At 54.8% G+C, this 24,147-nt stretch overlaps 2 protein-coding genes across 12 annotated transcripts in view; one reads left to right on the forward strand and one right to left on the reverse strand.

The window, feature by feature from the left end:
* GLB1L2 (galactosidase beta 1 like 2) overlaps positions 1 to 7,533 on the forward strand; it is a 46,793-nt gene extending 39,260 nt beyond the window's left edge. The window contains exons 11-19 of one of the 4 annotated variants that reach the window (XM_078339215.1): positions 1,025 to 1,105; positions 1,528 to 1,634; positions 2,161 to 2,301; positions 2,573 to 2,644; positions 2,900 to 2,981; positions 4,649 to 4,736; positions 5,057 to 5,168; positions 5,561 to 5,677; positions 5,939 to 7,533. In XM_078339215.1, the coding sequence (XP_078195341.1) occupies positions 1,025 to 1,105; positions 1,528 to 1,634; positions 2,161 to 2,301; positions 2,573 to 2,644; positions 2,900 to 2,981; positions 4,649 to 4,736; positions 5,057 to 5,168; positions 5,561 to 5,677; positions 5,939 to 6,025 (887 nt within the window). In that variant the 3' untranslated portion in view covers positions 6,026 to 7,533. Of the gene's footprint in view, positions 1 to 1,024; positions 1,106 to 1,527; positions 1,635 to 2,160; positions 2,302 to 2,572; positions 2,645 to 2,899; positions 2,982 to 4,648; positions 4,737 to 5,056; positions 5,169 to 5,560 lie in introns of all 4 variants that reach the window. The other 3 variants (XM_035265165.3, XM_035265161.3, XM_078339214.1) reach the window with 3 other exon arrangements.
* Positions 1 to 24,147, reverse strand: part of B3GAT1 (beta-1,3-glucuronyltransferase 1) — a 47,314-nt gene that overhangs the window by 6,069 nt on the left and 17,098 nt on the right. For 3 of the 8 annotated variants that reach the window (XM_078339218.1, XM_035265166.3, XM_017977667.4), the window contains exons 2-6: positions 18,243 to 18,339; positions 17,947 to 18,093; positions 14,083 to 14,591; positions 13,113 to 13,409; positions 12,434 to 12,534 (exon numbers count right to left, since the gene is read on the reverse strand). In XM_078339218.1, coding sequence (XP_078195344.1) covers positions 12,448 to 12,534; positions 13,113 to 13,409; positions 14,083 to 14,591; positions 17,947 to 18,093; positions 18,243 to 18,246 — 1,044 coding nt within the window. In that variant the 5' untranslated portion in view covers positions 18,247 to 18,339 and the 3' untranslated portion in view covers positions 12,434 to 12,447. Of the gene's footprint in view, positions 1 to 9,061; positions 11,271 to 12,433; positions 12,535 to 13,112; positions 13,410 to 14,082; positions 14,592 to 17,946; positions 18,094 to 18,225; positions 18,340 to 24,147 lie in introns of those variants that run through there. The other 5 variants (XM_078339216.1, XM_009007174.5, XM_078339219.1 and 2 more) reach the window with 3 other exon arrangements.

Below are 24,147 nucleotides of genomic sequence, written 5' to 3' on the forward strand. Positions count from 1 at the left end.
CCCTCAGGGTCAACACTGCCTTCCCTGGTCTGCCCTGCATGGGCATGGCTGGGGCTTGCTGTGGAGAGGCCCTCAGGGTCAACACTGCCTTCCCTGGTCTGCCCTGCATGGGCATGGCTGGGGCTTGCTGTGGAGAGGCCCTCAGGGTCAACACTGCCTTCCCTGGTCTGCCCTGCATGGGCATGGCTGGGGCTTGCTGTGGAGAGGCCCTCAGGGTCAACTTCTGGCACCTTCAGTGTCTTTGGCAATAGAGTACCTGGAGAAGGTGGGTGCTTTGCCTGGACGGTCATATTGCACTTCCAGGGGAGGAGAGCCTCAAGCCAGGTGGTGTTCCTGTGAGCAGGCCACTCTGCAGAGAGGCCTCTTTGGCAGAGGTTGGCCAGAGGAAGTGGAAATAGGACCCCTTACGGTGACAGGGAGGGACAGTGTCAGGGGGGCCCTCCCTGCCCAGGCCCTTGAGGAGGTGTGATCCTGCTCCCTATGAGAGTCCCAGAAAGTAGAAATTATACCTGCAGCTAGAAATTTAGGGCCATACTGTGATCATGGACAGTTTGTGTTTTTTGAATTTGTGAGAGTCTCACACAGTCACCCAGCCTGGAGTGCAGTAGTGTGATCCTCGCTCACTGCAGCCTCAAACACCTGGGCTCAAGCAATTCTCCTGCTTCAGCCTCCTGAGTGGCTGGGACCTCAAGTATGCAGCCAACCCCTGGCTAATTTTTAAAATTTTGTCTAGAGATGGGGTCTTGCTGTGTTGCCCAGGCTGGTCTCAAGTGATCCTCCTGCCTTGGCCTCCCAAAGTGCTGGGATTACAGGTGTGAGCCACCGCACCTGGCCTGATGGACACTTGTAGATGCATGGTTTTTTGTGTCTGCAGTATTTTGTCTGAATGGCTCAAAAGTTTTTTGCCTCCCCAATGGCTGAGATCAAGACCTACTGCCCCCCTGAGCTTTTCCCTGTTCTTCATGCTGCCACATGTGCTTTGCTGGGGACAGGAATGACCATGATGGGGCCCGGTGTCTTGCAGACTATGACGCTGTGCTGACAGAAGCTGGAGATTACACGGCCAAGTACATGAAGCTTCGAGACTTCTTTGGCTCCATTTCAGGTACCCAGCAGCAGCAGAGTCAAGTGCCAACTCAGGCCTCGCTTTTGCTCTCAGACCCCTAAAGAGTTCCTTACTGTCCCACCTCCACCCTAGTTCATCTGTGTGGAAGAATGTCCTGGACAAGGACAGGGAGGTGTGTGAGGCTGCTTCCATCATAGTCTTTATCTTGCCAGCTTCACCTGTTACAGGTGTTAAGGCTCCTTATCTCCTATGGAGGACGGGAGAATGCCCCCAGCCTGCCCCCAGGCCTGGTCTTCCTCCCTTGGCCTTGGCCAGTGGGAGGAAGCGGGTACTGAGAGTTTTTCCTTTTGGTGCTGGGATGCAGCAGCACGTTGGGCCTGTGGATGGGAGCTGGGTGGGGAGGACGAGCGGGTGGTGACATTTGGGTTCCTTGGGTTGACCCTGTTATCTGTGTGTTGCAGGCATCCCTCTGCCTCCCCCACCTGACCTTATTCCCAAGATGTCACATGAGCCCATAACGCCAGTCTTGTACCTGTCCCTATGGGACGCCCTCAAGTACATGGGGGAGGTGAGTGCTGGGGGCAGTTGTGGGGGCAGCACGGCCCAGAACCCCTCCAGACAGGGGGTGTGGGAGAGAAAGGCCGGTGCCTGATGGCTCTGAGGTCTGCTCTCCAGCCTTGGAGCTCAGAGTGAAAAGGACAAACTCATGCTGGAGTGTGGCGTGGGGAGAAACAAAGGCCCTTGAGGGACAGTGGGTGGCCCAGTGGGCTTTTCCTTCCTACAGCCTCAGAGAGGAGAGTGAGGGGAAGAGGAACAGGCCCCCCCTCCTTGAAAAGAGGGTGCCTCCTCCATCGGACTGAGGGGGGCTGTGATGAGTGTCCCCCGCCTGCAGGCTGCACTCTGCTGGTGCACACCCCTTTGTCCCGCCCTCTTCTCTGTCGCCCTGGAGAGTTGTAGGTTCAGTGTAATTAGAAGTCAAAATAGAAAGCTCCTGCCAAACCCCTCCTTCCACCCCATGTGCCAGCTCCCAGGCAGTCTGTCTGTGACCCCACTTCTCCTCAGCCTGCCTGCTCCTCTGTCTCCTCTGTACGCAGCCAATCAAATCTGAAAAGCCCATCAATATGGAGAACCTGCCTGTCAATGGGGGAAATGGACAGTCCTTTGGGTACATTCTCTATGAGACCAACATCGCTTCGTCCGGCATCCTCAGTGGCCGCGTGCGTGATCGGGGACAGGTAGCAACTTCTCTTCTAAATTCCTGTGACCTTCTAGTGAGCAGCCCTGCAATACGCATCTCATGCCCTCCCCGCAGAATCAGCTATTGCCAGTGTGTAAAAATGGCCCGTCCAAGTCAGCTCCGCGAATCTTCACAGGGGCATTCATTTCTGCTCTGCCTGCTGGCCCCTCGTCTGCCCACAGGCACACAGTGCTGCCCTTGGCCTAGTGGAGGTCCCGCTTACCCTCCTCCTGTTGGCCATGGATGCTCCCATCTGTTCCCTTTGACAGGTGTTTGTGAACACAGTATCCATAGGATTCTTGGACTACAAGACAACCAAAATCGCTGTCCCCCTGATCCAGGTTTGTTGTCTTTGGGAGCTGGGTGATGACTAGCCCCTGCTGCTTCGAGGAAGCCTGGGGGGAGTCACTGAGGAAGACCTAGAGACCCATGGCTTCTTACCCACAAGCAGCAGGTAGAGAGAGTGAGTGTGGCTTTCTGCCCAGCTGGGATGTGCACTCCTATCCCCAGAGTGTATGGAAGAACTGGGGCTCATGGGCAAATTCTGAGGGGCAGCTGTGGCCTTCTGGAGGTCATCGTTGGCCCCCTGTTCCCAGCAGGGTTATACCGTGCTAAGAATCTTGGTGGAGAATCGCGGGCGAGTCAACTACGGGGAGAATATTGATGACCAGCGCAAAGGTGGGTCTCAGCACATGTTGAAAGAAGAGCAGATGTGCTGGGCACGTAGGTGGCTGTTGCTTCTCCATGCTAGCATGCCACCAGGCCATGGAGGCCCCTTGCAGAGAGGTGGAGGCTGGGTTGTCCCATATATGAGGCCAGTTCTGAGTGGGCCACCGAAGCCCTGCTGGGGCTATCTGGAAGATGACAGCCCCGTGAGCACTGCACGTGTGTATCGTCTGTGTGCTCGTGATATAAACACGGTGAACACTGGGCTGGCCTCTTGTCTCTCCTGGGCTGCAGTCGGTTTCCACAAGGATGTCTGTTTGGGGGATGGCAGTAAGGAGCAATGAATGGGATTTCCAGGAATCCAAGGAAAGGCACAAGACCCCTGCCTTCTTGGGCCTCCACACTGATTTCTCTTCTTGATCCATCTTGGGAAATCCATAGCTTATCTCAAGTGCTGGGGGAGAAGGATGCGGGTCATACAGCAGACAAAGCGCCTCTCGGCAGCACGCCCCTCTGGGAATGGCTGCCAATTTGCTGTAGGTTTCCCAGCCTACTATATCTTTCATGCTTTAATTTAGCCCTTCCTTTAAAAAAGCTCTAGCTAAATGTGGGTGGTTTCAGGTAAGTTATAAAAAAATGAATGTGACTGTGGTGAGCAGCACTGGTGACCTCCGCGTTCTCTCGAGGTGTCTGTGTGTGTAGTGGATGAAACTTGAAGAGCTCTTCTTGGTCCGCATTTCATCCGAGAGCCATCTGGTGGCCTGCCAGGAAAGCGAAACGGCCCAGACACTAGGGCCTGGGTCCTGGGGATCAGGGCCCCTCCAGACAGGCCTCAGAGCAGCATCCAGCACCATCCAGACCCACACTCCTTTTCCCTCAGCAGCTCCTTCCCTGGGCCAGTCCCCACTTCCATTGTTCTCCTGGGAGTTGGAAGGAGCACCAGCCTAACTGTTGTTCCTGTCTTTGCTTCCCTGACCCCTCGATGAGGGTCCCCTGAGCCCCCATTGTAGAGGCCTGTCTTCTGGATCACAGTTCAATGTTTATAAGTCACAGACCTCCCTTGAGAAATGTGTGTGCCCACATACACCTGCTCCTGCCGCTTCAGAGTCTGTAGGCCCCATGAGGCCTCTCCACAGTCCCAAGCCTCCAAATTCCCACACTGGCCACTCAGCAGCTCTGAGATCTGAGACTGGCAGCACTGGCCAGGCCCCGGAGACCAATGAGTGGCTCCTCAAGGGGTCACAGCTTCTCCCTGCTGGATGCCTGAGTGAGGGTGTCATCCGACCACAGTCCAGATACTCCTAAAGCACAGCTTTAATCCTTGGTGGCACAGATGACTTCTGCCTGAGTTACTCAGTCTGTGTAGCCTGGACCCCACTGAAACTGGCCCTGCAGCTAGGCCAGAACCCTCTTGGGTTCCTTCGGAGAGAGGCCAGAGGCTGTTCTTGCCCTGTAACACCTCAGCTCTATATCCTTCCCATGGCAAAACCAAGGGTCTTCCTCCGTCCTATTCCCCGTAGAGTTGCTAGGCAGCCTTGCTTGCAAGCAAACAGCTCCTCCGGGAGTGTACACTTCCGCACTCCTCACCCCAGCTTCCCAGGGCCTCTCCTCATGGCCCTGGTCCGGCTGACCCAGCCCCTGCCTTTGGACTACCCACATGTCCTGCCTTCCTCCCACAGGCTTAATTGGAAATCTCTATCTGAATGATTCACCTCTGAAAAAATTCAGAATCTACAGCCTGGATATGAAGAAGAGCTTCTTTCAGAGGTGGGTCCCTGCCCAGCGCCAGCACGTGCTCTCATAGGTACAGCACTGTGCAGTGGGGCCCAGGGGTTCATAGGGCACTGTGGCCTGGCCCTCACCCAGGTGTGAATGCACCCAGGGGCCAGATCAGCTGGCCCAAGGTGAGGGGTGGCATCTGCACTGGAAGCCTCGTTTGCAGACTAGGAATTCTCAGCATCTTACCCTGCTGTCGTTCTGTGTCCTGGTTAAGAGGTGGGCAGCATTGGATGGGGAATTAGCTGCAGGACTGGGACCAGATCTGAGGAAGGGCCTCCTCCTTCTCCTGCCTCTCATTCTGTCCTTAGGTTCGGCCCGGACAAATGGAGTTCCCTCCCAGAAACACCCACCTTTCCTGCTTTCTTCTTGAGTAGCTTGTCCATCACCTCCACTCCTTGTGACACCTTTCTGAAGCTGGAGGTTGGTAGCCCTCTTTCTCTGCCAGATTCTCCCACCTTCCTCTCATCTCAGAGGTCTCTGAGCCAAAGCCACATGAGCTTGGTGTTAGCCCTTGGTGGCTCCTGTGCCCAGAGGGTCTGAGAGGGCACTGGGGCCTTCCTGGGCCTGGGGAGTGGGCTCACAGCAGAAGAACCACCTGATGCTTCCCACATGCAGTCTGAGCTTGGGGGACATGCCTGGGAGGAGGCACTGGGGGAACGCAAACAGAGCATCCCACCTGCTCGCCCTCATGGCTGTTCAGACACTGGCTTGCTTTGGTTTCTTGGACCCGAGATAAGCACGCCTGGTGTGTGTCTGCCTTCACTTTTGCTGTGGCTCTCGTGGTAGATGAACACCCTTCCCTCTGTCTCAAGGGCTGGGAGAAGGGGGTTGTATTCATCAATGGCCAGAACCTTGGACGTTACTGGAACATTGGACCCCAGAAGACGCTGTACCTCCCAGGTCCCTGGTTGAGCAGCGGAATCAACCAGGTGGGAGCTTCCAGCCCCTTCCCATTCCCTAAGATGCCCCGCCCAGCTGCCCTCCCAGGGAGCCTTTGGTCAGGGTGGCGGGGATGCAGAGGTGTCAGCCAGGTTCTTCCTCCCTCCTCCTCTCTGCAGACGAGTTGTTTGGTCCCTGTCCCTTCCAGCCTGGTTCCCAAACCCTTTCCTTCCGACCTGCCGCCTCCCAGCACCTCCCCTGGCTCCAGGACAGACCTCAGTTGCCCTCCCATCAGGGCCCTCTCTCCGCAGGTTATCGTTTTTGAGGAGATGATGGCGGGCCCTGCGTTACAGTTCACAGAAAGCCCCCACCTGGGCAGGAACCAGTACATTAAGTGAGCAGCTGCGCCCCCTTCTGCTGGTGCCTGTGGGAGACTGCCACCTCCTCCAGACTTGAATCCTGGTAGCTGCTGCCTCATCCCTCTCCTGCAAAAGTGTGTCCTTCAGTAGCAGCCTCAGGGACAGGGTGCTACAGTCTGCCCTGCCTCTGCTCAAAACCCTGAGCCTGCAGGGAAAGGTGGCTCTGGGCCTGGCTGTGTTGATGATGCATTTCCCATAGCCCTGCTCTTCTGCCAAGGCTGCTGGGCTGTCTCTAGGGTGGGAGCGGCTGATCAGATCGCCAAGCCTTTGGCCTCAGGAAAGGTGCTGAAACATGCCCCTACCCTGGAAATCACAGCCCTCGAGTGTCTGCTGGATTCAGGTGTGCTCTTTGCTGGTTCTTGGGAGGCTTGGCCACATCCCTCATGGTCCCTTTTATCCCCAAAACCGTGGGTGTGTCACCAGTGGAGAGGGTGGGGAGGGGGTGTCTCACCTGAGCTGACTTTGTTCTTCCTTCACAACCTTCTGAGCCTTCTTTGGGATTCTGGAAGGAACTCTGTGAGAAACATGTGACTTCCCTTTTCCCTTCCCACTCGCTGCTTCCCACAGGGTGACAGGCTGGGCTGGAGAAACAAATCATCAGGCCTGTGTCTTCCTGTGTTAATCAGTGTCTTTGCTGCTCATTGAGGAGGACGTGTGGGTCCCGGCAGAAGCCATGGCCCATATCTGCACATTCAGGGAGGAGGGACAGAAGGCCCAGCTCAGTGGCCTCTGCCCCGAAGCCCCAAACCTGAGCAGCAGGGCAGAGCAGCCCTCCTTCCAAATGTGTCCACATCTGCATCTGAGTCTTGTTCTGGGGCTCAGCCCAACGGCTGGCGTGGGCTCGCTGTCCTGAGTTGCAGTAAAGCGACAGTGTTGAATCACACCCCCTCTTCTGATAGTGGTCACGTGTGCCACTCTTGCCAGAGGGGAAGGCTGTCTGGAAGATGAGTTTTGTTTTCTCTGTCAGGTTCCCATTGGGCCCCACTGCTGCCCAGGGGTCCAGACTTGGACCATCTGTGGGATGAGTGGGCCCTGATCCTGGCCTCATACTCTCCTCCTGACCCCATCTCCCCTTCAAATGTTGCTGGATTGGAAGTGTCCTGGAGAGGACAGGTCAAATGCAAATTCGTTCTCATGCTGGTGGGCGGGGGTAAGAATCTGCCAGGCAGCCAGGGGCACCATATAGGAGTTAAGTCTGGGGCTGAGTTTTGCTTCACAAACTACATCTGGCATCTACTGCCAAAAGCAAATAATCTCCAATAACAGTCAAAAAGTCATGTAGCACACACATCCCCGGCACAGTGAGAGCTCTGAGCCCCATGAAGGTGGGCTGGGGAATGGTGGGCGGTGGAGCTCACTGAGGCCAGCAGGCTTGCTGCCCGAGTGTGGCTGCCCAGGGGGCGGTGCAGGGGACATTCATGGTGTGCAGTCCTGCAGCTGAGCTGGGTCAAGGGCTTATTAAATGAAGCTTATTAAAAGGAACAAAATGGGGCAGGGTCTCCAGTTTTGCCCAAACTCACCGGTTCTTCTGGAACTGCCTTGGAACGGCAAGCCTGGGGTTAAGGTGTGGATGAGACGAGGAGTACGTGGGTGTGGCCTGAGCTGGGCGCAGGTCGTCTGCCCCACTTTACCTGAGTGTGTGCTTCTGCAAAGCTGCGTATGAGCTGTGTTCTGTGAGAAAGTGATGGAACTGGAATGGGAAGGAATCTTCTTGCAAATCCTCCTGTAAAGTGCCTCTTGGATCACACCTCCATGCAGACCTGAGCAGGACACACTGCTGTTTCCAAAGGTGAGGTTGTCTTGCGCCAGCATCTTATTCTTGCCCTTCTCTTCCGCCAGTTAACTCCTCCGCTTCTCTATCAAAGTACCTCTTGGCAGAACTTACTCCCCTCTGTTAACTAAGGATTTGTCCATATCTTCCACATGGTAAGGCCTCATCTAAGCCTCTTTGGAGGACCCCTCTTCACACCCCAGCCTCTGATTGCTGGGGGTCTTTGGCTCACTCCTTGGACTGTTTCTTTCCTCTGTCCACATTCACTGCACAAAGTCTCACCTGACACCTGGAAGTAGGCTCAACACTCACACCAGCTGATGCTGGCCTGCACCTGAGCTCCAGGCATGTGGGAGGCTTTTTTGCACCTTTCTTCTGCATGTGTCTAACAGGCACCTGACACAGAGCTCCAGTTCCCCATGTTACCCCTCCTGCACGCAGCCTCCTATCCGGAAACGGCAGTGCTGTTCCGTTTCTCAGGCTATTTTGGGCGCCTCTCTTTATCTCCCACATCCAATCCAGAGGCAGATCCTACTGGCTCTGCCTCCTAAACTCGGCTAGAATTTGACCGCTTCTCTCTGCCCCAACCCCTATGCCCCCATTCAGCCCACAGCATCTTGGCCTGGATGATTGCAGGAGCCATGCCTCCACCTGCCCTTGCCCTCTCAATTTCTCCTCTGCGCAGTAGCAGGGCAGCTCTTCTGAGAGGTGGATAGATTGTTAGTCCTCTATGCTAGACCCCCCATTGCCTTCTGGTTTCACCTGGTGCCTGGGGACTCCCTGCTCCCATGCCACCTCATCCCTCACTGCTGTTTGCCCCAGCAGCGCCTGCCCAGTCAGCTGAGCCAGGTGGTCTTTCTGCTGCTCTATAAGCAGGCTGAGCAGCCTTTGTTCCACCTGCTGGAGAGTTCTTTCTCCTTGGACCCAGGGAGCTGCATGTCAGGATTTGCTGCTTTGCTCAGACGTCACCTTATCAGGGAGGCCTTTCTGGTCACTGACCCTTCTCCACTGCTACCCTCTGTCTCCCCAACTCAGCGTCATTCTCCATACAACAGATTGCATCTGAAATACCATGCATTTGTCTCCTCTCATCAGTGGCTCAGTTCTGTGAAGACAGGAGCCGTCTTTTTCATTGCTGTGTGCCGGCTCCTAGAATTATGCCTGCTTCTAACAGGCATCTGATAAATACTTGTTGGGTAGCTAAATTAACAAATGAGAATAAAATAAGGCAGGGCTGAAGAGGATTAGGACTGTTAAAAACTGTATTTGACTTTTAATTTTGAAAGCAAATTAAATACAGTTAAATTAAAACAGACCAGATGCAGCTGCCTGGGTGCCACCCTCACCCCAGCCTCTGTTCTTGGAACTCCTAGTCACTGGCCTCACTCCTTTGTGGTGGGGCTTGCCAGCAAGGGAACAGGGAACTGACTGGGTTTGGAAAACAATCGTCATGATGGACCCATTTCTGATTTGTCACAAACTCATTCCCAACAAAGATGAAGGCTGCAGTCCACCAGGGTTATAATTATAAATAAATATACATGCAGCTAAAAGAGGATATTAGGTGAAAACATCTGACCTAGCATCTGCTGAAAGAAGTCCCCCCATTTTATTGTTCATTATCAATTTCCTGAAAATGAAACCTGGGTTTTTGGCTAAGAAGGTGGCCTCAGACCAGCCAAGCTGACCTCAGCACTCAGGGCTGGCTTCCGTGAGTGAGGCAGGAGAGTGCCCATACCTAAGTTCACCCCCTGTGAACCTCCTCCCTTCTCACATGCTACCCCACTTGCTTCCAAGGGCTTGGTTTCCAAAATGGCATCCAGGGTGTAAGAGGTGGGCTCAGAGATCTGATTCCATCAGATGGTCTCATGAACACTGTGGGAGGTTAAATCCATCTCAAAATAGGCAGCTAATGCTGTATTCTGAATGTTAGGTCTCTGGACTGAGCCCCACTCACCTGCCCACTGAGGTGTGGGTTCTGAATGGCCCTCAGACCTGTCCTGATCAGTCTTAATAGAGTGGGAGGCTGTTAGTTAAAGAATAAACACCTCTTCAGTAGGCTGGGGCCCTTTCCTTTTCCTCCACTTGGGGGGGAAATTGTGCTTCCAACTTGCGGGAGAATGAGCCAGACCACCACCAGAGAGCCCAGCTGGGCTAGGGGGAGCCCAGGCCCTCTCCAGAGGCCCTGGAGACCTGGGGAGGGGGTGAGGCACTCTGTTCTTTCTCTAGGGTGGAAAGTGGGCAGCCGGACATGAGGCGGGGTAGCTTTGCATTCTCCCAACTTAGGGGAAGTGACATTTTCTTTCCCTTTTTTGTGTTGAGTAATTTCCGAAGCAGTGTGCTCTGGCCTCCTCCTGCTCAATGTCCTACCAGCCCCTGTCCCCTTTTCTTCAGTCCCTCTGCTACTCCAGAGCCCTCCTCTTCAGACCAGGGGCAGGAGGGAGCTGGAGTTAGGGAAGGGCCTTGGCCTGCCTCTTCTTTCCAAGCTGCAGGAGGTCCCGCCTTGCCTGTCACCCACTGCCTTGCCCACTGCCCACCGTGGGCTCACTCCACCCTGAGGTCTGTGGCTCTGAAGAGCTGCAGTAAAAGGCGCCTTCCCTCCCCAGCCCATTCCAAGTGAGGGGCCTAGCAGCCCAGGTGGGCGGTGGGGAGGCAGTGTGTGGACAGAGGTGCCGTGGGGTTCTTAGTCCAGGTCAGGCAGTGACCTGTGCTGGCTCTAGAGCCCAATCCCTTGCCAGTGCTGGAGGAGAAGGCGTGAGGGAAGAGGGGCCAGATGAAGGGAGTCTGCTCCCACCATAGCCTGAGGTACAGGGGGTGCCTATTAGGCCCTGGGCTCTCCCCATGCAGGGCTGGGTGCCTATTGGGATCAAAGACAGCCTTAAGCTCTGTAAACATGAACCAGAGGAGAGCCACAGAGGTATGTCTGATTTGCGGGCAGCTCTTGGAAAGAGCAGGGGCTGGGGAGAGGAGCAGGGCATTTGTGATGCCCGTGGCCTGTTCTCTTGTCGTCAGAATTCCCTGTGTGGTCGTGCTGGGCTCAGGGGCAGGGAGCCAGGGAGAGCCATGCTCCACTTGACTGCAGGGTCTTCTCATCTCCCTCCCGCCCGCATCACTGCAGAGCTGGTGTGGGTGCCACTGCCCCTGCTCCTGCAGCCCCGTCAGTGCGGGGAGCTCTAGGGAGGCGTGCTGGAGCCGCGGCTTGGCTGGCGCTGGACACCCCACCCTGGACCTCAGGTCTCTTGGGCCCTGGTCACGCTGGATGGAGAGAACAACAGGTCTGGGATTTCTGTGCTTAAATTCTCTGTCCTTTGTCCTGGCATCAGGCTGGGCTCTCTCAGAAGCCCCCAGAATAGAAAGGAGGGTGATGGTGATTCCTTAGGAGTCGGCCTTGGAGGGACCATCAGCCGTGGGGAGAGGATGGAAGGCCAAGAACAGGGTCTGAGGAGGAGGCTCCTGTGAGGGGAGAGGAGGAAGCAGTGAGCTGTCGGCTCAGGGTGGGGCTGGGGAGGGAACAGCCAGGCAGCGCCACCAGGACCTCCGCAGAGCGCAGGCCCCCAGGTCCTGTGGAGGCCTCTTTGAGGGGCAGGTGGGGAAGGTGAAGGCAGGAGTCAGGAGGCAGGAGCGAGGTTCTGTACAGATGCGTTCTAAGTGGTGCTGGCCAAGGTGACTGAGTGACACCCTGTGGCCCCCTGCAGGCAGGGGGATGCAAACACCATACAGAAACTTGCCTAGCTCCAGGGCAAGAGGACAAAGGTCTGTCTCACTGTCTAAGCCCCCACCTCTGTTTGGCATAACTTGGAGTAGGGAGTCAGGAGTACCAGCTGCTTTTAAGAGACAGGATAAGATCACAGAAAAGCCCCTGAAAATGCCTGGCTTTGCCAACCACCCAGCACAATTCACTCAGCCAGTGCATCACCTTGGAATGTCCATTTAGCTTTCCTCAGCATCATTTCTTTGCCTCTGAAGTGTAGGTGGATCCTGTGGCCTACTTCCAGAGAGGGTTTTAAGGACTCGAATCAAAATAGCCACACTGATGAGACTTATGTGCTGTTCTAGGTTCCCTTGGCAACCTACTTCACAGATAAGGAAACTGAGGCCCAGAGAAGTCAGGTCAAACAGTGAAGAGGGGGTCCTGGGCGCTGAGAGGGGCTCTGGCTCCGTGCTGTCACTCTGTGCTACCTCTTGCCATGACAGCCGTGGGCTCGCTGCCATCAAGCAGCGAGTCCATGAGTCCTCACCACGGCCAAATGGTGAAGGAATCCACAGGGGAAGAGGCACACTTGGGGGTGCAGACTCTGGCCAGTGAGAGTCTGAACAGCAGTTACTTGTGGAGTGCAGGCGTCACTGCCAGCAGAACAATCATAGCGAGGTGTCTGGAAGGTGACACCCTCTGAAGAGTCTGATGGCAGAAGGACCCAGCTGCATGGGTGAAAGTTAATGCCCGGGGACTTGCAGGTAGCCCAGTGGGAAGGGGACTGTGGTGCTGCCTTCCACTCCTGCCCACATTTGCCTGTCCTCCACAGTGACAGGCCCAGAGAAAAAGCCATGAGAGAGCTGATTTGGCCCACCTGGTGCCACCCTGCCTGGTGTGTGGGCCCCCCTCATTGTGCCCATACCTGCATCCTGAGGCTCAGATCTCCACCGAGGGGTCAGTGAAGCCCTTCTTGCCCTCATTCACCAGCACTGGCTTCTCTGTCCGTGTGTGCCACACCAGGATCTGTGTGCCCAGAGATGCAAGACATAGTGGGCTAGGCCCCTCACCCCACGCTGCTGCCACCCTGCTCCCTTCCACACCTTGCAGACATTTCTCCAGCCCCTTCCCTTTCCTTCAAGAGTTTTTCAATTGTTCGATCAAGATTTTCTCAATTGTTTTATATTTATTTTCTGTGGCTCTAGACTACCCCCTCATTTTTGCTGTTTGGATGTGCAATGCTTACCTGCTGGAAATGGGAAGTCTAGAGCTACAGAAAAGAGCAGCCCCAAACTTCCTGTGTGTGTGTGTGTGCATATGTATGCGTGTTCATGTGCATGTGTGTGTGCACACATGTGTGCATGCGCAGGCATGTTTGTACATGAGCGCTCAGCAGGGAGGTCCTGGAGCACAGCTGTTCTCCCTTCCCTGCCTGTCCGCAGTGTCATTGCCTCACAGGTGATAAACTGCTTTCCTGGGAGGAGGTTTCAGGAAGGAAGCCCAGCTATTTTGAGGCCCCTGTTTCCTTCTCCCGATCTGTAGGGAGGGTCTGGATGTACTTGAGACACCTGTGTCACAGCTGTCAGTTCTGTGAAGGGTCTCACCTTGGTGCAGTTGGCTGCCTTGGGCTCTAGATCATTGAGGGTGACAAGTTCTCGAAGGAGGCTGCTTTCCTGGTAGCCTCCCTTCACGCCTCGCAGCTTGAAGTAGGCCTGGCTTCGCTGGAGAATGAGCCGCAGGTTGACTGCAAATCCAGCCATGTCTATTGCAAACGGCCGGTGGGGGTCGAACACCGTCTTCCAGCCGACCACTTTCCCTGCCCCGTTCACCCGTGGGGCCTCATACCGCAGGCCGCCCACAAAGGCGACAGGCCAGACGGACACCCTCCTGGTGCTGCGCATCTACAAGCAGGAGGTCCAGAGTCAGGGCAAGGCACTGCCGACAGGGACGACGCCCGTGCCCAAGGGAGACGACATCCATCAGCTGCCTCTGTGCCCATGGCCAGCCGAGGCCACCGAGGGGAGTCCAGTACAGCCCTGGCCCCCAGGGCCCATCCCATGGATTGGGCACTTGAGAAGAACCTACCGCGGGCTGCGGGCGAGACCTGGCCTCTCAGACGGCCTGGTCTTCACCTTCTCAATATGGCCCTGCTGCTGTTTTCTCCCTCTGTAAAACCTTTCAGTCTCTCCACTTTAGAGTTTGAAATGACTCCCCGTCTCCCTCAGACTAACACAGCTACCATACACTCAGGCAAGCTCAAACTGTTCCACATAAGAGGCTTCCAGTAGCCACGGAATGACCCACTCACAGCCCCCATTCAGACGATACCTCTAGAGCCAGGAACACGGTTCAGGGGCTCCAGAGCCACCTGCCTTCCCCCTAAATTGTGGGGGATGCTTTAACCCGCAGTTCATCCCTTTCCCTGGTTCTCCGCTCCCTGCCTGCCCCCAGCCCGGCAGGCACTGCTTCTAGGATTTCCCTCTGTGCCTGCCTCCACACCAGCCACCCCTCCTGGGAAAGCCCCTCTGCTTCCCGCAGCCGGAGGTCCCCTGCTCCCTGTCGGGCCCTCCGCACCTCTTCGAAGAGCTCCAGGCTGTAGGTGTTGTCGTCGTCCGCGAAGTACACCACGCCGGGCTGGCTGGAGTTGCGCGGGAAGGTCTCGCGCAGCCAGCGCAGGGCCAGGTTGCGCTGCATGGTGCCCCGCGGGATACGCGGGTCGCGGGCGTCTCCACGCAGCTTGTAGTTGCGGGGCGTCTCCACGTGCAGGTGCGTGTAGTTGAGGCCGGTGTCGCGCAGCAGGCGCGCGGTCAGCGGGGTCCTGCGCGGCGCGTCCTCCACTACCAGCCAGTGGAGGTTGGGCACATGCAGCAGTGTGTTGGCCATGCGCGTCAGCTCGGCCTTCTGCACTGGGCGGCTGTAGGTGGGCGTCACCACGTGGATAGTGGGCAGCGTATCGGACCATGGCGGGGGCCGCGTGTACACGTACTCGGTCCGCACCACCTCCACGATGTCGCGGTCAGACATGCAGTATTCCCTGGGGTCCGCGCCAGGTGGTGCGTCGCGTCGGGGGTCACTGCTCTCATCTGCGGAGTTGGGAGGCAGGTGATGAGGGGAGGAGAGCACTGGCTGTGGCCCCAGATTCAGAGCAGGAGGTCACCCACCCTGCCAAGGACCCCTGTCCTCCTCCCCTGCAGAGCTGCTTGGCACCCTGCCTCGCCTAACCTCTTAGCGCTAAGGTTGAAATCTGCAGCCCTGTAATCCTCCCTGTGCGGGTCCTAGTTCTGATGCCTGGAATGACATAGAAATAACCTCTTCCTTCTCACCATTGCAGCCCTCTAGCTGTTTGAGTGAAGCTGCCCATAGTCCAAGATTGAATGCTCAGTTCCTAAATGTGCTGATTTCCTGTGACAAAGCACCTTGACCCTCCCCTCCCTAGCTCTCCTCATCTGGCACCTAGCAGGAGCTGGCCACACTGCACCGTGCAGGGCTGGGCTAGCAGAGCACGTGGCACTGCCCGCTGTGGTGTGGAGGCCACAAAGCCCCAGGGCCACAGCAGCAGCCGGAGCACACTGTGGGCCTGCAGGAGCCTGAGGCAGCTCCCAGAGTTCTCCAGCTCTCCAGTCAGGTGTGACCTCTTCCCTCCTGGCCTTATGTAATGTGTCCTCTAAATCTTGGTGCAGAACTTCCTATTTAACTGCATCTGATTCCTGTGGGTTTTGCCCATAGTTGCCAAGATTTATGCAGATCTAGCAGTCCTAGCAAGAGGAGAAATCAGGGCCTCTGGGATTCTTGTTTTCCATGTGTCCCTTCTCTCCAAATTCTGTCTTTCCCTCAGAAAGGCTCATGCACCAATGCCCTCACTGTCCTAGCTCACTGTTGGGTGGTAAGGGTCAGGGGCCAGACATAGAAGTCCGGATGCCTGGGCTCAGACCCTGCCCAGTTCTGCCACTGCAAACCCTACGCCCTTGAGCAAGCTGCTTAGCTTCTGGTGCCTCAATTTCAGTGACTGTAAAATGGAGCTAATAATAGCATCGACCTTATCAAGTTACTATGTGGATTAATGAGTCGACACATGCCAAGGGCTGAGAGCACTACCAGGCACAGTTTCCTCTCTCGTGGAAGGGCAGTGGCCAGCTCTGCTCCCTTCTGGCTTCAGGCAATCACGGTGGAGACCGAACGAACCAATCACACCAAAGGGGAGGACCCTGTGCATCGGCTCTTCTGCTGCCTCCCTCCGGCCACCACTGTCATCGCCAGCATCCGGGGTGAGTGGGATGCTAGCGTGCAGCTCATTCAGACACACCCACAAGACCTGCTCTGGGCTCTTCAGGAGTTCTCATGGCAAATGGCACAAGGCACACAGCAATTGCTGGGGGCCGGAGGAAGACACCAGCACAGACGCAGTTGCTCAGAGGGGACTGTTTAGAGAAGTTTGGGGTCAGACTGTGAGAAGAGCAAGGTGGAAGAAACCGGGATGGGTTCTAGGGTTCTGACCTGGATAGAAAGTTTAATTTATCCTGTGGGTAGCAAAGTTTTGGAAACTGATGCCTTGGGAGGAGGTTTAGAGCCATTTTGTCCAGCTCTCTGCCATCCAAATCATCCAAGCCCATGGAGAACCTGTGCCCTGGGAAAGTCCCCATGTGTTAGGACTCAGTTACTGCCTGAGCTTCTGCCCCTCCTGCCTGCTTCCGGGCATCTGCAACTCTGGGTCCTAACAGCCTTCTGGTGATCCTAACTTCACTCAGCTGCAGCTTTCATTTGCTCGCTTTTGGCATGCTCTGGGGAGACAGAGTGCCAAGTCCCCAGCCTCAGGCAGCACTGTCTGTGCTTAGCAAACAGCCTGACGTCTCCAGCCCTGGAGCTCTGCCAAGAATGCAATCGACACGATATCATGTCGCTTTATATATAGTAGTTTTAACCCCTCTGGAGTGATGTATTTGCAGGATAACAATGATTCTAAACTGAGAAGCACTGAGAAGAGGCACAAGAGTTGGGAGGAGAAGATGATGTCCAAAGGAAAAGCGACACGTGCCCAGCCATGGGTGGTGGGCTGTAGCAATCTTGAACTTGGCCCTTCCTTATGGAAGCTTCAGGGACAGCTAGGGGTTTGTAGGACCCGGTATTTGTGTGGATCAGCACAACTTCAGGCTGTGATTTTTGGACGCTGCCTGCATCTTGGGGTTACAGGCACTCACCACTTCTCTCTGCATGGGCTTGGGTGCCTTCTTGTTTATCATGCTGCCAGGTAATATGCACACTGCAATCGGAGAACAGCTGCCTGCCCCCATGTGTTGGGCTTGTGCAAGTTGGGGAGGGGGCAGAAGAGAGCACAAGACGAAGTGCTAAGGAGCTGGGGCAGCCAGCTGTGGGGTGCATGGGAGGTTTGGGTGTAGAGAGCTCAGTGTCGGAGGGAGAGGCAACCCAGGACCTAGAGCCAGGGGAAGGCAGTTCTATGCTCAGTTATTCCACTAGCTCTTCATGGGACTTTTCCTCTCTCTAGCCCTATTTCCACCAGGTAGCACTAGCTCAGGCTTTCCTATGCAGGAAAAGAAGAGTGGCAAACAATACACTCTCTAGGAAAGGGTCTAAAGCACACTACAGGCCAGAAATCCTATTGCTCCCACACCATCCACTTCAGAATGGTCACTTTCCTTGCATGTCATGAAATGGCATGTGAAGTTGTGTGTGTTCCTCTTTCTGTGTATGTGTACTAATGATGTTTATTTTTAAAGTTTTTCTGTATTTTGTGACACGTTGACATCTCTGGGGCCCTGCAGATCTGGGGAGGGACTGCTCCTCCCAGGGCTAGCTAATTCCTAGTGACACTCAGCACGCTGCCTGCAAACAGACTTTTCTCATGCAAACTACCTGAGCTAGAGCTCACACCCACCACCACGTTTATGGAGCTCTCCCGCCCAAGCCAATCTTCCCCTGCCCAAAACCATCCCAGGGCGATTCCAGACAATTAGAAACCACGCCTGTATCCCAAGCCCACTGACCTTCCTCAGACTGCAATTCTGAGCCAGCTCAGCTGCTGACGGTGCTTCGCTCTTCCCTTCCTACCAAAACCACTTCCCTTCCTATGAAAACCACACTAAAGCCTCCCATTCCCTCCACTCCACACCTCTGACCCCAGCATTCCCCCGGGTGGCATGGTGTGCCCCCTCCTGTTGGGTGCTGAGAGTAACAAGCTCTTCTTTCAAGAAAGTTGTCTTGATGTCTGCCAACCTATCATCCTGGACCTCTTAAAACAGTGTGTGGGTAGCTTCCATTAGATTCCCATTCCCAAAAGGGTGCAAGACCCATGGAGGGGCCTAAATGATCCCGTGGTTCCTCCCAGCTGCTTAGTGAGTACAAGAAAGAACCCCTGCACATCAGTTGTGGTCACTGTCACGACCAGGGCATGGCTGGGCAGGCGGGGCGTGCGTGCATGCTTACCCTTATGCACCGCAAGCAGGGGTGCCAGGGTGCTCTGGTGCCAGACGGTGATGAGCAGAGTCCAGGGCAGCACGATGAGGACGATCGCTAGGATGTCCCGTCTCTTCGGCATCTCCAAGGCTGGCTGCACCCACGGCTCCTCATTACCTGAGTGGCGGTAAGGTCAGGAGAGGGGCAGCCACAGGAGGCGGCAGCACAGGGGAGAAAAGAACAGGCATGGGCCGGGCCGGCCAGGCATGGAGAGGACAGAGCAGCCGAATGTTGGCTAGCAGGTCTTACCAGCACTCACAACCCACCCATTGCGAAAGCAGGTTTGGAGATTCCGGTCCGGCTGGAGTCTGAGAAGGGGTCGCTGTCCAGGGGCAGCGGTCAGGATCTCTGGGGGGTGGACACCTGCAAGAGAGAGCAGAAGCGGATAGCCAGAGACCCAGGCAAGGGGGCAGATGCCGGCAAGGCCAGGCCCTGCTCTGGGACGCACGGTGTTGGAGGTTCCACAATGGATCCTCACTGTCCATTGCCTGAGGGCCTCTGTCTGCCTGTCCGGGCAGATGGGCTCTGTGCTTCCCACAGGCACAGGGCCGTGGAGCTGCTCAATTTATGAAAGTCAGTAGGATGCAGGGTCAGAAGCATAGACTGCATAGACACCAGGTTTAAATCCCACCTGTGCCACCCACAGGCTGTGTGACCTTTGCCAAGTTGTGTCAGTTCTCTGTGCCACAGTTTTCCCATCTATAAAATGGGGCATTGTGGGTCCCTACCCCATAAAGTCATCTCCGAATTAAATAGGGTAACTCCCATCATCCCTAAAACGCTAGCTACTATCAAAGCCTGGATAAAGGAGAGTTTTTCTCTCTCTCTTTTTTTTTTTTTACCCCATATATACCATAAATTATTATATTAAAAATAATTTCAACATTTATTTTAGATTCAGAGGTGCACATGCAGGTTTGTTCTAGGGGCATATTGTATGTGATGCTGAGATTTGGGGTATGATGGATCCCATTGCCCAGGTACTGAGCATAGTACCCACTAGGCCATTTTTCAGCCCTTCTTCCTTTGAGAGTCCCCAGTGTCTACTGTTCGCATGTTTACACCCATAAATACCCAATGTTTAGCTCTCACTTTTAAGTGAGAATGTACCGTATTTGGTTTTCTGTTCCTGTGTTAATTTGCTTAGGATAATGGCCTCCAGCTGCATTCATGCTGCTGCAAAGGCCATGATTTCATTCTTTTTTATGGCTGTGTAGTATTCCATGCTGTATATGTATCATGTTTTCTTAGGTAATCCAGCATTTATGGGTACCCAGGCTGATGCCATATCTGTGCTATTGTGAATAGCAATGTGATTAACATACAGGTTCAGCTGTCTTTTTTGTGAAACACTATTTTCCTTTGGATATATACCCAGTAATGGGATTGCTGGCTAGAACGGTAGCTCTCTTTTAAGTTCTTTGAGAGATCTTCAGATTTCTTTCCATAGTGGCTGAACTAATGTTCTTTCCCACCAACAGTGTATAAGTGCTCCCTTTTCTCTGCAGCCTCACCAGCATCTGATATTTTTTGGCTTTTTAATAGTCGTTCTGACTAGCGTGAGATTGTATCTCACTGTGGTTTCAATTTGCATTTTGGTGACAGTCTTTTGAGGACAAAGAAGAGATGTTTCTGGGATGGGACCTGGGGTAAATGCCAGAGTGCCTTCCTCTTCAGTGTCAATAGGGCGTCCGTGGGGAGCGCCGCTCTGTGCAGGACAGAGCACCAGGTGCTGCGCTGGGCAGTAGCAAGGAGGAGAGGGGTCCCCACAGGGGCTGCCACATTGAGGGGAGACAGTCCTCCACTGACAGCAGCAGGGGCCCCAGGTGAGAAGCATGAGCCACTGGAATTCCTTAGTCCTGCCTTGGTCAACTGGTAGCATCCATGGGACTTGTTCTCTCACATGGCAAGGACACTGGGTGCAGACACCTCCTGACCACCTTGGAAACTGTCACGTCCTCTTCTCCATTTTCACTTCTGTGCTGAGCACCGTGCATGATGCAGCAGGGACCCATGGGGGTGTCGGGGAGGGTGGGCAACCTCGGGCAGCCCAGCCAGCCTCGCTGTGACCACCTGTCACAGTGGCCAGCATTGGGCAGGGACAATGTCTCACCTGGCGGCCATGCTGCCTGCTCCTGCCCCAGCTCACGTGTGCTCACGATTTCCAGCAGAGTCGAGAGCTGTGGCCGAGGAGGGATTTTGGCCCCTGAGTTTCCAAAATAGTGTGTTTTCCTCTCCTTGCCGTGTCCTATCTCCAAATAGTTTTGACACCTTGTAGAAGACCAGGATTTGTCTTCCATTAAGGAGCACCATGTTTTCCCCCTGCTCACACCTGCCATCAGAGGCTCACTCTGTCCCGAGAGTCTCCCCCACCCATTCCCTTGGGAGCGGAAGACCACTGGGGTTCAACATCACAGGCATGTAGGAGGGAGTGGCAGTTCTAGGCTGTGTGTGTCTGTGTCCCTCCAAACTCCTCTTTGCTGGCCCAGTGAGGAACAGAGCCTAGCACCCCACATGGATGCCTGCTGGGTCTTGTGTGAGATGTCAATGACCTCACACCACATCCCCCAGATTTAGCCTGTCCCTCCACACTCAGACCACTACTGGGGCTGCATGGGACTGTGCATCAAGACACATTTCGGCAGGCATGATCTTAGGCCACATCTGCTGAAGGAGAGGGAGGCTGGGCCTGGCTGATGGTTCAAAAATATCGAGGAAGATTATTTCTGTGTTCTTAGATACTCTTGAAGGAGCTTTCTCAAGTGCCCCTGGTTTTGGTGAAGGTTCTAATACCAGGATGGAGAAAGCCAAGGAGAGAAGATGAGCGTCATGCCAGCTCAGTCCCTGCGGGTCACTCCCTTTCTTTCGGGGCAGCCCCTTGGCCCCTGCCTACTCTGGTGCCTGCTCAGCCTCCCTCGTGCCTGCTTGTGCTGTCATTCATACAAACTTTCCTACAGTGTGCAAGGTGTCCAAAGATGAGGCTCAGTGCTTCATGTGCACCTGCTCCTGCAACATCACAGAACCCTGAGCAGTAGGGCATGGCTGTGCTTCCTGTGGGTTCATCTGGGCCAGAGAAGGGGAGTAACTTGCCTGAGGTCAAGCATTAGGAAATGGTGGAGCTGGTATTGAGTCCAGGCCATCTGGCCCTAAGCTGTTATCAGGGGCATGGGATGAGAGGTCCCAGGCCCCCAAGCCTCCTGAACCTGGGCCAGGCACAGAGTGGGCAAGGGGCACACAGAGGCCAAATGCTTCCTCTGACCTGGTCCACATCTACCTTCCTCTGAAACAGCTGCCCCCACTGTGGGGCCCCAGCACCTGTGTGGAGGCTGAAGCAGGAAGGACAGGGGGAAGGGAAGAGAGGGAAGGACGGAGCCTGCAGGCAAGGGTGCTGTGGGGAGCTTTCTGCTCCCATCCAGTCCTTTTGGTCAAAACATCTATGAGAGAAAAGGGAGAGGAGAGAGGGAGAAAAGCTCTAAAAATAAACTTAGCAATAAACCCAGTTGTGCATTAATTACTCTGGAAGCCATTATGGCTTGAAAACCCCATAACTTTAATGGAGGCTATTATAAGCATAGTAGCAAAATCGTGGAGCTAATTACCAGGCGTTTATCAAGCAGAACACAGAGAGCCCCCAGCCTGGAGAAAGACAGCTGGCCGGCAGGGGGCGGGTCGTGGGACGTGATGCCTGGGCTGGGCAAGGGGCCTGGGGCCAGGCAGCCGGGTGGGCTGCACCTGCCCCAGCTCTGGGCCCCAGTCTGAAATGGGTCTGCAAGGTCAGCCAGTGCTGGTTCCTTCTCACAGCCTGCTACTTCTGCCTGGGGCTTGGAAGAGGGTGGTGTTTGCCTATGGTTGCAGGCTGTCTCCAACAAGGACCCCACAGTGGCTTCTGGACCCTTGAGTGGAGCAGAAGAATCAGCACAAAGGTGCAGGAGTGGCTTGGCCACACCCAGGAAAGCTCGGGATGTCGGGGCAAGCACGGGAAGAACGGGGTGCTGGAGGAGGAGTTGGGTGGAGGCACAGGGGGGACGTCGTGGAGAGGCAGGACATGGCCTGGGCAGTGTGTGGGTCACAACCCACACCTGACACTGGCACCATGTCTGTGACCAACCTCATGCTTGGGCATCTCGGCAAGTACAGACCCGAGAGCCTGTGGCCTGCCCTCCCCAGCTGTCCTCAGAGCCTTAAGTGGAAGCAAGTGCTGCCCTGCGGGGTAGTGGAGGGTGGTCCCCGGGTGGGGAGCAGAAGCTGGGGCAACACAAGGAGTGGGAGGGTGGAGGCCTGGATGAGTCTGGCAGGTGCTCCACGGGGACCTGGGTCATGCCAACTGCCCTCCTTGACCTCATCTTCGCAGTAGGGAGGTTGAGCTGGAAATTTCAACGATCCTGCCATTTTAGCAGCTGGAGGTCCTCTGCAAGGACGAAGGGACGTCCTACATGAGGAAAGTGCAGCTCAGTGGGCACCAAGGGCCAGAGGTAAGGCAAGAATGCCGACAAAACAGCCTCCCATGGAACGGAGTCCTGACTTAAGGGCGAGGAAGCCCGAGGAGATTGGCCATGCTGGGGACACCTCTCTGCAGGGTTTTGTGGCATTTTATCTTGTTTTGAGGGACAGGGTCTCACTCTGTCACCCAGACTGGAGTACAGTGCCATGATCACAGCTCACTGCAGCCTTGGCTTCTGGAGCTCAAGTGATCCTCCTGCTTCAGCCCCACAAGCAGCTGGGACCACAGGTGGATGCCACCATGTCCAGTTAATTTAAAATTCTTTTTTGTAGAGACAGGGTGTCACCATGTTGCCCAGCTAGTCTCAACCTACCGGGCTCAAGAGATTCTCTTGCTTCAGCCTTCCAAAGTGCTGGGATTACAGGTATAAGCCATGGTACCCCAGAGAGGAATTGTCTATGGATTTTAGGGTGGCATGGGATGTGAATAAGGACTAGGGGGTGTCTGGGACTCAGATGGGAAGGCTCTGATCAGCCCAGGCTGAAGCAGAGCATGTGAGGCTGGAGCATGTGCAAGGCTGGTTCAAGGCTGGCTGATTCTAAATGCATGGAAGGATTTTCTTCTGAGCTTGCAGGTGTTCAAACGAAGGCCTCAGCAATGCCCCAGTCTCTGAGGAGAGGAGCTTATTTAATTTCACTCAACAAATATTAATTGAGCATCTGTAGTAGGCAAAGCACTGTGTTGGATTCTGTGGGCAATCCAGCAGTGTGGGTGGGGAAGCTTTACTCAGTCTGGAGGGGAAGAGACTACACGGCTTGCTTCAGTGCAGGTGACATGTGAACGCAAAATGTTCTAAAGAGCCGGTGTGCATGTGCGTGGTAGGTTACAAACAAGCTCAGAAACTGTCCAAGGTACTCATCTCCGGGGGACGATAAAAGCCTTTTTACCCAGTAAGATCGGGAACAGTAGTTAAGTGGTTAATCAAAAAAGTCCATTAAGGCAAAGAATCTTTCCAAATGATACATACATGCCATACATTTTAATTTAAGTAACTTTCGCAGAGCCAGTTGTCCAATAGATGATGTTTCCCCAGAACTGCACAGTGCATGCTAATTTTTCCCAAATCCAAACCGCCCACCCTTGCTGGCTGTCAGCACTTCTGCTCTGCCAACACAAGGTCAGGGAGGTCTGCACTGACCACCTGACATCGGCCACACTGTAGCATCCTGCTGAGATCTCCAGTTCTGATTTCTTTAAAGTAATTCAAGAGCTGACGGGCACTTGGTGAGGAGTCTGAGTGTAGTACCCTTTAGAATATGACTTTTTCCTCTCAGTCTTTACCCAATTTGGAGAACTTTTTTCCGGACTCACCTTATGAAATTTTCATAGAAACAACACATTTACTTCAAAATGCTATTTCAACAGTTTACATGACACTCTGTGATGACAATGACAAGTGAGATGGTGAGCACCGTGAACAGGCTGGGAACCAGCATCATGACTCTTGAGGCCGTGGGCTCAGTGGTGACAGCAGAGAGAACCCCGGGCATCACACAGGCACCAGTCAGTGTGCTTTGTGGACCAGATGGAGAACACCAACCTGCTGGTTAAGACAGCTGCTGTTCATATCATCCTCTGTCACCCAGGAACCTGACTGTCCCAAAAAGAGGGAGGCACAGACTTTGTCCCACAGATCCGCAGGCACCCCTAATGGGATCAGCCGATTAGTA

The sequence above is a fragment of the Callithrix jacchus genome, chromosome 10 (assembly GCF_049354715.1).
Source record: "Callithrix jacchus isolate 240 chromosome 10, calJac240_pri, whole genome shotgun sequence".
Taxonomy (NCBI): domain Eukaryota; kingdom Metazoa; phylum Chordata; class Mammalia; order Primates; family Cebidae; genus Callithrix; species Callithrix jacchus.